General features: G+C 34.8%; 1 protein-coding gene across 6 annotated transcripts in view; it reads right to left on the bottom strand.

Annotated features, from left to right (window-relative positions):
* LOC131029708 (protein ALWAYS EARLY 2) overlaps positions 1 to 12,823 on the bottom strand; it is a 98,271-nt gene that overhangs the window by 32,943 nt on the left and 52,505 nt on the right. For 5 of the 6 annotated variants that reach the window (XM_057960319.2, XM_057960318.2, XM_057960315.2 and 2 more), the window contains 4 exons: positions 11,272 to 11,552; positions 11,037 to 11,087; positions 2,367 to 2,726; positions 2,094 to 2,272 (listed from right to left, as the gene is read on the bottom strand). In XM_057960319.2, coding sequence (XP_057816302.1) covers positions 2,094 to 2,272; positions 2,367 to 2,726; positions 11,037 to 11,087; positions 11,272 to 11,552 — 871 coding nt within the window. The remainder of the gene's footprint in view (positions 1 to 2,093; positions 2,273 to 2,366; positions 2,727 to 11,036; positions 11,088 to 11,271; positions 11,553 to 12,823) is intronic. The other variant, XM_057960316.2, reaches the window with a different exon arrangement.

The following is a 12,823-nucleotide window of genomic DNA, read 5'->3' on the forward strand; positions in this document are numbered from 1 at the left end:
CAACAGGCCTCATTGGGGCCTTAAGGCAACACACCTAGCAAGGTTAAGGGGTAGCACCCCTCATAAGGTTCTAGGGGCAACCTTCATACTGCACGCCATTTTCACAATTAAATCACCTAATGGACAAATTAAGTATCTAGCAAATATTTGTTTATAAAAATGTTTTTAAAAAATGACTTTGTTCATTGTTTGGACTAGGCAGCCCTTGGGTTCACCAAAGAGCGACCTAGCCATGCCCAGGCACCTCGGTTTCATTGTGCATCCTTCACGTCCTAAGCACCTTGGGTTCACTATGGGTCCTTCAAGCACAAAACCCTAAATAGCAAAAACCTTCCATCAAGCACAAAACCATGGTGAACTTTTCATATTTTTGCAGCAAATGAATGGTTGTCATATTTTTTGCAACAAATATATGGTGGAGTTGTGGAAGTGTGTCAAAAATAATGTTTTTTCTATATGCAGTCATGAGGGTTCTTTTAATTTGCAATAGCAAGAGTTTTTTTTTACTTGCAGTCATACGGGTCTTTTTTGCAGTTAAAAGGGTTGTTTTATTTGGATTCATGAGGAGCCACAAAAGAGTATTTGCATATGCAGTTGTGGTTTTGGGGGCACAAACAAAATATCAAACAGTTGCATACCAAAACTAGTCACAATTGGCAGATTTTCAAATTGGACTCGCAATTTCTCTGAGTTTTCACCCACGAAAAATTGCCCTGGAGTTTTAAAGCAATTGACTCGAGAGCTCATTTCTCTTACCAAAACTCACAAGTCAGCAAATATTCAGAAATTTTAATGTGTATTTTGTAGTATTTACAAAACACAATGCTTTTGACCCTATCTACACCATAACAAAGAAGTTGATAGCCTTGGCAGACTTTGATTGGCCAGGTTCAACGGATGATACAAAATCAATATACAGATGTATTTGCAGCAATGGTACAAGTACTATTTTCTGGCTTTATAAGAAACAACCTATTGTAGCACTTTCTCTTACCAAAGCATAGTATAACATGGCAATAACATAAAGCAAAGCTATATGGCTGTTGAATGATACTTGTTGATTAGCAAATAAAAAAGGACTAAGCAGCTGTGCTTTATTACAAGAAATGGCCACACTTAAATTTGGTTAAATTTGATATCATGGAGCTGAATTATTGTCCAACATTAAAACAGACAGTCTACATTTTCATTGAAGCACTTGATCCCAAACAGAGTTTGTCAATTTTGGGGACATGCTTGATGTTGATTCACATAGAGAAAGAAAATATATATGTTTCACTCTTACAGACCAGACAGTGAGCAAGTTTAATTATCTCAAGTTAGTTTTGGGTGATTGACTGTTTCCCTTCCTCTTTTAAACATCCTTAATGAAACTTCATTACCAATAATCAAATGAACATCAGGCAAAGGTTGTAGAAGAAATGAATACTCATGGGAAGTGGGTTATAGAAAAATGACTAAAATATTAAATTCCACATACGGATTAAAAATCCCACAAAAATAGAATGCCTGCATAGAAGTATTTATGAAACTCCAACTGCTTAAAAGGATAATTACCAGATATCAGATACCCCAAACTGATAATAACTGTGAGATAAACCAGCCTCAAAGCTTTAGGGTGAAAGTCTCTTAGTTAATGTGTTTGTAATTGTATCCTCATACTCTAGAATGCTATCATTGCTTAGAATGTTTTGAGGGTCTCTTTGTATTGTGATTTTACTAATGAATGGCAGACAGATGGTCATAAAAGAGTGTCAAAAACCCCAAAAAAGTAAAATATATAAACTAAACCGCCCATGAAAACTCCAATTGCTTAACAATAAGTGAAGTCCTCTTTTTTTTTCTTAAAAGCTGTTGTTCTAAAAAATTTGCATTAAGATGTGGAGCCATGCCTAGAAAAAAAATATAGCCACAACAAAAATGCATATGAAACATAACAGAGAAATCAGAAACAACAAAAACAGATCTCTACAATGAAAGCATTAAATAATCAAATTTAAGTCCTCTACATCCAATCACCTTAATTTTTTGTGTCTTTTTACACAATTAACAAATAAAACCTAGTGAATCAAAATATTGACCATGAGAATCACCTGCGTATAACACCCCACTCAACACGAGTAAGTCTAGGAACATGTCCAAGACCTGCATGATTCAAATATTCTACAAACTCATTCCGTGCAAACCATGGCCAATCAATTGCACTGTAAAACCATTCATATGTACACCACTGCCGTAGCAATTGTGATGATAAACAATGAGTCAATTTTGCCTGCATAAGTATTAAATGTCACAATGTGATATTCAGAGACTGCCTGGAAACTGTAAATAAGAGTATGAAAACACCAGAGAACAATAACACTAACCTTCATGCTTGAAACCCCATCTGTTACACTATGAGGACAAAATACAGACACATTATTGTGTAGTTCAGATTGCTCGTTGACTACAGCACTCTCACAATTCTCTAGACTCTTACCAGGCATTGATGAAAATGCCCTTTGTAAAGACGCTTTGCGTCTGCTTCGAAGTTTTGTGGGCAAGCTTACTTGGCCTACAGCAGAATACGGCACTATATATTCTGTTACACCTCTGTCTGATATAGCAAATTCAGGGTCCGAAGTAGACATAGGAAGAGGCTTCACCAATCTTCCCTGCTTGGAAAGTGCATGTACATTTGCTGTTCTCTTCTTATTTTTAAATTTTGTTCCATCTACAAGTAAAGCCTGCATAAGGGAAGCAGTTTTTGCATCATTTGTTTTAGTCAGTACATGAATAAGCATATTTGTCTGTTCCATTTATTTATCACCTAACTTATTTATCACTTCTACAGCTCACAACTTCATAGGCTATTCACAGGCAGTCTTAGATTAACTCAATGGGAAAACTGCTTGTATAATAGAAACATTAAAATGATGCAAGAGATGATACATACATTAAATGATACCCCACAGAAAATTGGCTTCCATACAAAAGCATGAATAACTCTCTAATAGACAGAATCATATGGTCATCTTGGGAAAAACCGTTTCCTATTTTGCATATGTTGGTATTTGTTGGTTATTTTTCCTAGGGTGAAATATATAACCCAAAATAAAATTTAAAGAATTGGTGCATGAGCTAAAACCCCAAATTCTGTAATCCAGACCTTTTTCTATTCTTGTCCTACATGGAAGCCCTTCTTGTTCTGAGTTTACAAGAAGACCAGATCTCGACCATCAAAGTATCGCATTATTGGTATGGATACCATTTGTTTGTCAAAATTTCTAGCTCTTCTCTATGTCACCAATTTACTTATTCTGACTCGTAATTATATGCTAATTTCAATCTCCTTTTGAAGGGGATGGGGAAACAAGGACATTTGAAAAGGGGGTGCCTAGAAGTACCCTTAAAATCCTTAAAAAAATATTTGAATAGGAAAATTGCATGAGCATCAGGATGGCAAAGCAAGGAATAGAAACACACATTCCTACACAACATAGATCAATAGCAAGCCAGCTTGTTTTTCTTGTTTGAATGTCAAGAATGATTAAACTAAATACCCACTCGTAGTCTCTGCCAGTTATAGAAAAAAGAAAGAAATTACCTTGATGTCCATAGATCACCAAAAGTAGGTCAATCATTTCAAGGTTACAGCAGTTAAAAATATAAATTTCTAGCAGGATTGAACCCTAGAATCAAAATAATAAAAGTACATGAGAAAAAATAAAGCATTGAGCTGCTTACAAATAGCAATACAAATCGCAATTAAGGGGGAACAAGCGCCCCAAAAGCATGTTCCAATGAAGACTAGAAGGAAACCTCATCAAATATCCACATCTCCATTTGAGTGGAAGAGTTATTCAAACCATCATTGATCACTATGAGAGATAATGCTTGCCAAGGTGTATCCAAAGTCAAAAATGCCCCTGTAGTATAGCCCAACAGGAATCAAAGCACTTCCTCTAGAAACCTACCTAACATCCAAGTAGCTCCCAAAGTAGAAAAGAAGCTTGTATAACGATCTACACCTACGATGTCGGAGTAGTCAATAAGCGGTAGATTCATGTTGTTGGAATGAGGCTACGTCAAGCCAAACGGAATGAATACGGCCATGATGCCAAGGGAGAGCAAGTTGAGGAATATGAGTAACTTAAGTAGTAATGGTGTGCTCAGAGAAGTGTCAAGTCTAATATGTCAAGTACCACTAACCAAATGCTGTTTTGTGTGGCATGTTGCCTAGAAACATCTAGACCCTCCCCCCACCCACCCACCCCACTTCAAGATCTGCATTGAAGGGTTACAAACACGTGAATAAAAAGAGGCAAGCATCATTGGTGCAAATATCTAAAGAAAGTAAATGGTCTAGTGCATGTGTCCCTATAGAGGCAATGAAATGTTTCATAGATCTCGTAGTAAATAAGGCATAAAAAATTGAGTAGTTCCTCAATCTCCGCCTCCTATAGGGCACAAAAATGACAAATTCGGTCCCACCAGAGGATGTGATGATAAATTTCAATCCAAAAATGGTGAGCGCGTGACCTTGACTAGCAGAGAGGAAATCTCAAGTTGTGGGACCAATGATGTTGGAGATAGTGAAGTTGATGAATAAAGCCATCCACCGCTAGTAAGAAATTCTTAGCATAGAAAGAGAACTTAAGACTAAGAAACTCATAAGGGAGATCCAAGTGGCCAGAATATACTATCTATATATGACCTCTCTTACAATTCTTGTGATGGTTTCCTTAAAAGGAGCCAAGGGGGAATTGAAGAAGTACATGAAATAGGGTAGCCTATCAATAAGATAATCAACTTTCTCCTACAACGGCTTGTTGCCTTCAACCATGTCTCTTAACAAAATAATATTCCACATCAATATGCTTTGTCTAATCATTAAATGATAGAGAAAAATATTATGCTTCGTCTAATCATTAAATGTATATTCAACATCAATATGCATCAAGTACTCTAATGTTGTAGCACTTTTGATGGCCTCCTAGGACTTTAATCTAATTGTTATTCATTCTTCTGCTTAACCAATTATTTGTTGATTATTTGGAAATCTTTGTGAGGCTCATTTTGTTGAAACCTTATTGATGGACATCTTATTTCCAAGTTGTAGAAATTTGCAAAAGAAATATGTTTCTGAATATCAAGATCAATATTTTTGTACTATTTATGACAAGCTTTCATGTCATCACCTATCTGACTTTGCTCTCTAATCTCAAGCTAATCTTTCTGTAAGAACCTTGGCTATAAGAGATTAGGAATGGAACTGATCTCTAATTGATGTTTGTTGAATATCTTTCTTCTTCAACTCTTTTGCCCTTTTGTTTGACTAGAATAATAGACGAAGGCAACTTATTCTTCTCTAACATTTCTGACAAAGATTCTCGAAACAAGTTCATCTTTCTGCATTGTACAACTAATATGCTTCTGAAACTAGCATGCAACCACTCAACATTAACATCCAACTAAAGATTTACAACAAAATGCCAGCCTCTGAACAAGCTGACAAGACCACCAGAACTGATATTTTTGGATTTCTACAAATGTAGTTCAATATTCATTGGTATAGCAAAAGATTATTATAAGCAGCACACAAATAAATAAAAGGGTATGGCTGGGAATAAAATATCACCAAATCTTAAAAAGATTTAATCATCAAATCATGCTATTTAGGTATTAAAATCCAGGAAATTCCACATATACACATTAATGTTAGGAATCTACTCCAAACTATAAAAAATTCAAAAAATTCCACATAACTAAAATTAGGAAGACTAGAAAATTACTAAAACCTAAAAATCCTTTGCCTTTCAGCACAGCTCTAGAAATCTTAGATATATTCTTGAAATGATCTTTCTGCACATTTGCAATCCTTAGATAGAATCACCTTTGTTGGATAAAAAAAGGTTTTTTCCCCCAAACCCAATTCTATAAACTAAGAGTTTTTGCATTTCGTTTCCATTACAAAGAGGGTTTTCATAGTTTGGCTAAAATGTGAACAGTAGATGTTCACATCTTCAAGAAAGGAATTTTTGCAACAAACTGTTATTTTTCCTTAAGACTAATTTGTCCATTTATAATCTTTTGTTTGCTATTATTAGCAATGTTACGCTGAGTATCCTGATGGGGGAAAGAGGGGACCCGAGGACAGATTTCAAGGAGGAAAGGAGCAAGGGCCAAAGTTTGAGGGCGGCAGAGGGACGATGGCTTGGGGGTGGCGTTGATATACATATAGTACTTGAAAAATAGTTATAAAAAGATGTATAAAAATTACAATTTTGAATTTTCAAATGAAACTTTGGCAAATTAGTAAAATTGCAAATACTAAATACTGAAATACTTGAATACTACAATGAAGTGAACATTCAACATTAACAATTTAACATTGAAGTTTGAACAATGAAAATATCAAATTCGAGATTTATATCATATTCAAGATTTTATAAAAATGATTACAATGAGTACAATGGTGTCAAAATAACAAAATGTAGTAAAGGGAGGCCTCCAGTCATTCCCAAACTCTTCATCACTAAAACTACTAGACTCCACATGGTCAAGCTCCCCCAAACTAATACCAATCAGCCCTAAATCTATAATTGTAGCATCCTCATCAATCTATGATGGCTCATCTAGCTCTACATCCCATCGTGATGCTAGACTCTAATTGTACATGTGTCTTGCAATCAATGAGACACAAAGCACTCTGTACAGCCACAAGCTTCTCTAATTTACTAGATGTAAGTTTGTTCCTCTTAAGAGAGTGGATGAAGCTATAAGTAGACCAATTCCTCTCAACAATTGAAGAACTAGAAACCTAAAGAAGAACCTAACATCTCTACTACTCTCCTCTGTAGAGTATGACTAGAGCCTTATGGCTGGCTCTGAAGAGCTTGCATCCTATGAGACAAAGTAGCACACACAAGTGTAGTTGCACTGTCATCAAGAACACCCTATAGCATCTCTATATTTTAGGTTTGCCATTTTTCCCAAAAAAATCACATGCATCCACACCATTTCCTCAAATATGAAGAAGGTGAGCACTAACTCCAGTAATACTACCATAAAATTCTAGTGCACACAAATTGCACTTCCACAACCTTGTGCCTCCAAATGTCCTTGGCCTACCTAGTAATTTTATTGCAAATTATTTGAGTGGAGACTTACCTTCAAAAGGACCCCTAGCATACTTTGACAATAATATGGAGGGGAATTCTATACTTGCACTTGCCATGGAACTAGTGGTTTGGGCTTCAAGTTCAGCCTCATGTTCACCCACTTCAACCTCGAGTGCATATTCAAATTCAATACGTTTACTATGAACCTCAACCTCATCCTCACTGATGCCATGATAGCTCATTGTGATACTAAAATAAACAATAAAAATTTAAAATTTATAAGTTTATAATTCTAAAAGTTTCATCCTAATTTCAAACTAGTTTGACAAATTTAAAAATAAAATTTAAATTTCAAAGTTGTTTCTGTAATGTCCCCAATTTTTTAAGTGACGATTAATTAAATTGAGTTGTATTAAGTCATCAAAAAATTAATAAAATATTTAAATAGTGACTTAATTAATATTAATTTAATTTAATAACAATAAAATAATAAAATATTATTATGAGGTAACTTACTAAAATATTTAAATAATGACTTAATATTAATTATTTGATTCAATAACAATAAAATAATAATATTATTATAAGGTCACTTTATTTAATAAAGTTCTCCAGTCGGCTTGTTCTTCTCGATGTTTCATGGAGGCTTTATAAGGAAGTCTAGGGGTTGTCACAAGGCATGCTTTTGATTTGGTAAATGACTTTGTTTTCTCTAGACGAAAACCTTCAGTTGACAGGAGAGTTGGACGAAACCCTAGTTCTTTGGAAGGGTTGAATTCACAACGGAGTTCACAAATGGGACAAATTTGTGAAGTCTTCTTCGAAGACAATTCACAGTAATAAGGAGCTTGCAGTTAATGAGGTATTTTATATCTGTGGACAATTTGGAAAGATAAAGATTATTTCAATCTGGATATTAATGTCGATTGTGGAATAGTAAAAGGACATTCGAAGATTATTGTCGATTGATATTAAGGTCACTGGAAAACATTTGGATCGACGAAGTAAGTGAATCCGATATCTTTTGCATTGTGTGAAATCGTGTGTCTTATACTCTGTGGGTATTTGCTCAAAAACCAACTCCACTCAATATAGTGAGAAATAAAAGGTGAAGTGGGGAACATATTTGTCGGCAAGAAAATATTATAAACTGAAGAGCATGATATTAATTGACTCCATAAGGGTGGCTATGTAGTTCATTTCTAAAATAATATTCGCTAAGCTCTGCGAATAATATTTCAAAATCGCCAAAGGAGGAAACAATTGAGGAGTTGAATCGATCTGGGCAACTCCATTGTTGACAGTAGGAATTCTTCCACTTGTCAAGGCTTCCTATCAATTGACTAGAGTAGCATGAGTTCCATGCATTGGTGCATAGTTATCACAAAGGAGTGAGGCTTGGCACCCAAGAACACAAGAGTTCCAGGGTATTTACAGTGCAGAATTACTAGTGTGGAGTGATTGAAGATGGAGGTCACAGTATAGAGGAAGAAAGCCAGAATTCAATCACACTTAGCAAGCATTGAAGTGGTTGAGATGCCAGCAAGTCTTACTCAAACACAACATTTGATCACTTGCCAGGACTGGAAGCAGACTATACATCACAAGTCATTCGATATAATCTTGGAATCAAGTCGACAACAAACAAATTGTGACCCCTGTTGATCAGCTAATGCTTGCAACTGGGAACACAAGCCTAATCGAAGAGACATTGTTCTATTAGTGCCAACTGCCACTCATTTCTAGAAATCTTGTATGTTGCTAATGTTTTATTCTTGAGTTTCAAACTGACAAAGGAGGAGTTGTATAGAGGTGGTATTAATCAATCTTGGCTCTACTTGCTGTATAAACTGATGATTTGAGGATGTATGCATAATCTGGAAATTATTTACTGTTCTATGTGGATGAATGGATAACACTGTGATTTTAATTGCAAATCTTTATGTTATGTAAGTGGGTATGTTTCAAAATCTTGATGACAAAATGAACAATGAACATTGCAATGAATCTATGAATATATGTACTTGCAGCCATGTCTATGAAATTATGATTAAAATTAAATTTTGAAAATGAAGCTTACAAAAAAACTTGAAAACAGTCATATTATCCTATTGTGTGCTTGAAAAATCCTTCCAACTTTGTGTAGAAGCACTCATCTTCCTCTTCGTCTTGCTCCTTCTCACCCCTCTTGCTAGCAACACTTCAATCACACTAGTTCACTCACTCTCTTAGTCCTCTTCAACCTACATATTGAAATAAAATTGTGAGTAAATATGATGATTTTAGAGTGTTTTATAGAATTTAGAGGGCATGGGAAGGCCAACTAGCCATTAAAGTTCAGCCCTTTCTTTTTTTTTACTTTTTTGGCCATCCAGGGATGGGAAACATTTGCACGCCTTCGAGATGGTTAAGGGAGCCCTAGTCGACCCAACTACGTCACGATGGTGGTTCAACATGGGGATGCATCCCCATGTTTCACTGATTATCAGCTTCATCAAGAAGTCCATTGAAATTACTTTTCCAATATGCTTTTAATATTTTATTTTTGTCCCCTTGACTTAGTGACAATTCATAATACAGCTTAAAGTCAATTTTTTTAAATCACATATTAATATTACTTCAAGGGACTTCTAAATTTAATAAGAAAATATAAGTTGTTGTTTAACAAATATAGAATTGCTTTCCAAACAACCTAAATTAAATTATGACATTATTTTTTTAGTCCCAAAGAGTGGACATGACAAATCAATTATGGGACTCTAATACTCACAACCTTGGGGAGATATAAGAGTGTATCAATAGCATGACTAGACAAAGAAACATTGTTGTTCAATTGAGAGACCCTACCTTGCAATAGTGATGAGCACATTTAGACGTCATTCAACAAAAAGGAGAAGCTTAATACTATTTTGCACAAAAAGGTAAAGGGAGTCTTCATGAAGGCCATTATGAAGATGTACATTACAAGGGAGATCATGTTGATTTAACACTCCTGGACCAAATATCCAAACTTGGGGGCTACATGAGTTTGACGAAGATAGATAGGGTGAGTCCTAGATAGGGAGAGATTTGTGATTGTTGTATGGACTTTCATTATTGATTTGCACATTCGCCATTCATCATTCATCATAAGGTTTGTAGTTCCTTTGCTAACTTTGAGGAACTTGTCTACAGTCATCCTCATCCACCCCACAAAGAGGAACAAACTTAACTCTGGGGAAGCATAGAACTTTGTGGAAGCTTGTGGTTGTACACTGTTTCTTGTCTCGTGGATCACAAGATGATTTGAGAACAAGGATAATCCAAAAGCATAGTGGGATGTAGAACCTAAGGTGCTTTCATTGATTGATGAAGATCAGGTTGTGCATAGAAGGTGGCTCAATGTCTGATTACAAGAGTTAATAAAGTCTAGGAATTCGAACAATAAGGAGCATGCCATGACATTAGCTTTGGAGAATGAGCTAAATTAACCATTGTACTCTATATCTTAAACTTGATGAATAATATAGTATTATAAATATCTGTATCAATTGAAAGTCAAATTCTCAAATTATGTTTAAATTTGAGCTTCTTTTGCTTATTGAATACAAAAATGAAACAAACAGCAACCTATTTTACTGTTTTTTGAAATTAATGTTTAATATATTAATTTTTATGTATGATTTTATCATTTTAATAGCCATTCCAAAAATCTTGAAACAGAATTGTTGTTCCAACAAAACACCTCCGTCCCCAAAACTCAAATCAACACTTATTTAAAACAAGCCAAGCCTTGGAGCCTGGAGGTAAGGACTACCATCTTCTTTATCTCTATGTTCCAGCAATTGTACAGAAAATATATTTAATAGATAGCAATCATATATAATCTTTTTGAGTTTAAGAAAAGCAGCATAACATACAGAGGAAAGAATCAAAAATTTGAGGAATCATCACCTCTGACTTTTGTATCTCTCTAGAAGTTGTTTCGCCTAATGCTTCCAACTGCTGAACACAAAACCCATGAATAGAATTCATTTATGAAAATGCAAAAAAATACCTTCACTCAGAAAATATATATACAATGCGAGAACATCAAACTACAAGTCTTCTAATTTTACAAAAACTAGATCACCCCAGAAATTGAAAATACTTTTATGTATACAGAAGCATAACACCAACAGAGTCTTACTTTTACAGCACTCGGCTTCCTTCTCCGCTTCTTCGATTCAATGATAGGACTTCCATGCTCTCTTTCAAAACCAACACTTCTTACATGTTCATGATGCTTTTCTTTTGTCTCCACTTCAATACTATTGACAGAAGTCTTGTACAATGGTTCATTTTCTCGGTTCAACAAAGTTCTAGGCCTCTCTTCTTGGAGACCATCTTCTCTAACCCGTCGTCCAATTCTTTCACCTTTCTGTTGTTTGCTATTATCCTTTTTCTCTTCCTTCACCTGCACAGATGACTCTATAGATACCACCACGGCAAAATTCAGAAAAGAGTTCCAAACCTCATATACAGAGCAATCTATAATGAATATACATGTGATTTAAAACCATATAAATCCTGGTACAAGACCCAAATTGTATTTTAAGTTATCAAAGGCAAATTGTGATTTCTGATTCTAACAAATTGTGTTATTTACCTAAAACAAGAGTTTTTGAAGCTCAAGGATATGAAAGTGTAGGGTTTAACTCTTGCAGTTGAGTGGACTCTAAAACCTTTTGAAGGGTTGCAACCTTGGATAATTTTAAATTGTGATAGAATATGTTTAGTCATTCCTGAAAATATTAAGAACTGAGAAAATCTCTAGACAAGGATTTTTGTGAAACTGAAGAGAATTTTACCAAATTTAAGTCTCTTTGGTGGAATTTAGCTTGAGGATATAAGGCACTCGTTAATACAGAGCTTCCCTGCTAAATCATGGGCAGCAAAAGGTTTACAAAGAGTGCAAAGGCATTCTAGTTAATGGTAAATTAAGTGATGGGGAAGAAATAAAAGCTAGATTTTTTATTCTTGAGTCACACAAAGATAGTTCTCATTCTGTGTAAAGCATTATATAAATATAGTGTAACCAATCTTAAGATTAATACTGAGACGTTGGACAATGTACAGTGGTTTGATATGATTCCTTTCAGTCAAATGGCTCCCCAAACAAAAGTACCTTATGTTATCTGCTTATAATCATTAAACTGCATTTAGAAGTTTGGCCTCTCTAGAGGAATTGGAAATCTACCCTTACCACGTTTGGTTTGTCATATTTGGTCCAACTGGCTAGAACTTGAGAATGAATTCTAATTTCTGAATAATGAATGATATTGTATTACTCAGTATTGACAATGAATTTTGAACACAAATGTTGTATGTTAAAAAGTAAAACTTAAGGTTCTATAATGTTTTCATATGCATGCTATATCCATGTTTTCGTACGAATATAATGTATATATGCATGCTCTATCCATGTTTTCAAATCAACATTTAAAATTTCCCTATATATTTTCAATTTTTCCTATATTTTATATAGCCGTCCCCTTGCCGTTTGCAAAATTGGTAATGTCTCCAAACCTTGTCCCCCCGTCCCGGAAACTGGGGGTAACATAGTTAATTCCTTATGCGTGTCATACATGTAATGTTGTTGAAACCTTTAAACACATTTTTTTTCTTATCACCAATTTTCTTATAATTTTTAATCCATGTTTTATAGTAGTTCCTTCGCGTGGGATAATAAATGCAGTATT

This window comes from Cryptomeria japonica, chromosome 9 (assembly GCF_030272615.1).
Source record: "Cryptomeria japonica chromosome 9, Sugi_1.0, whole genome shotgun sequence".
In the NCBI taxonomy this organism is placed as follows: Eukaryota; Viridiplantae; Streptophyta; class Pinopsida; order Cupressales; family Cupressaceae; genus Cryptomeria; species Cryptomeria japonica.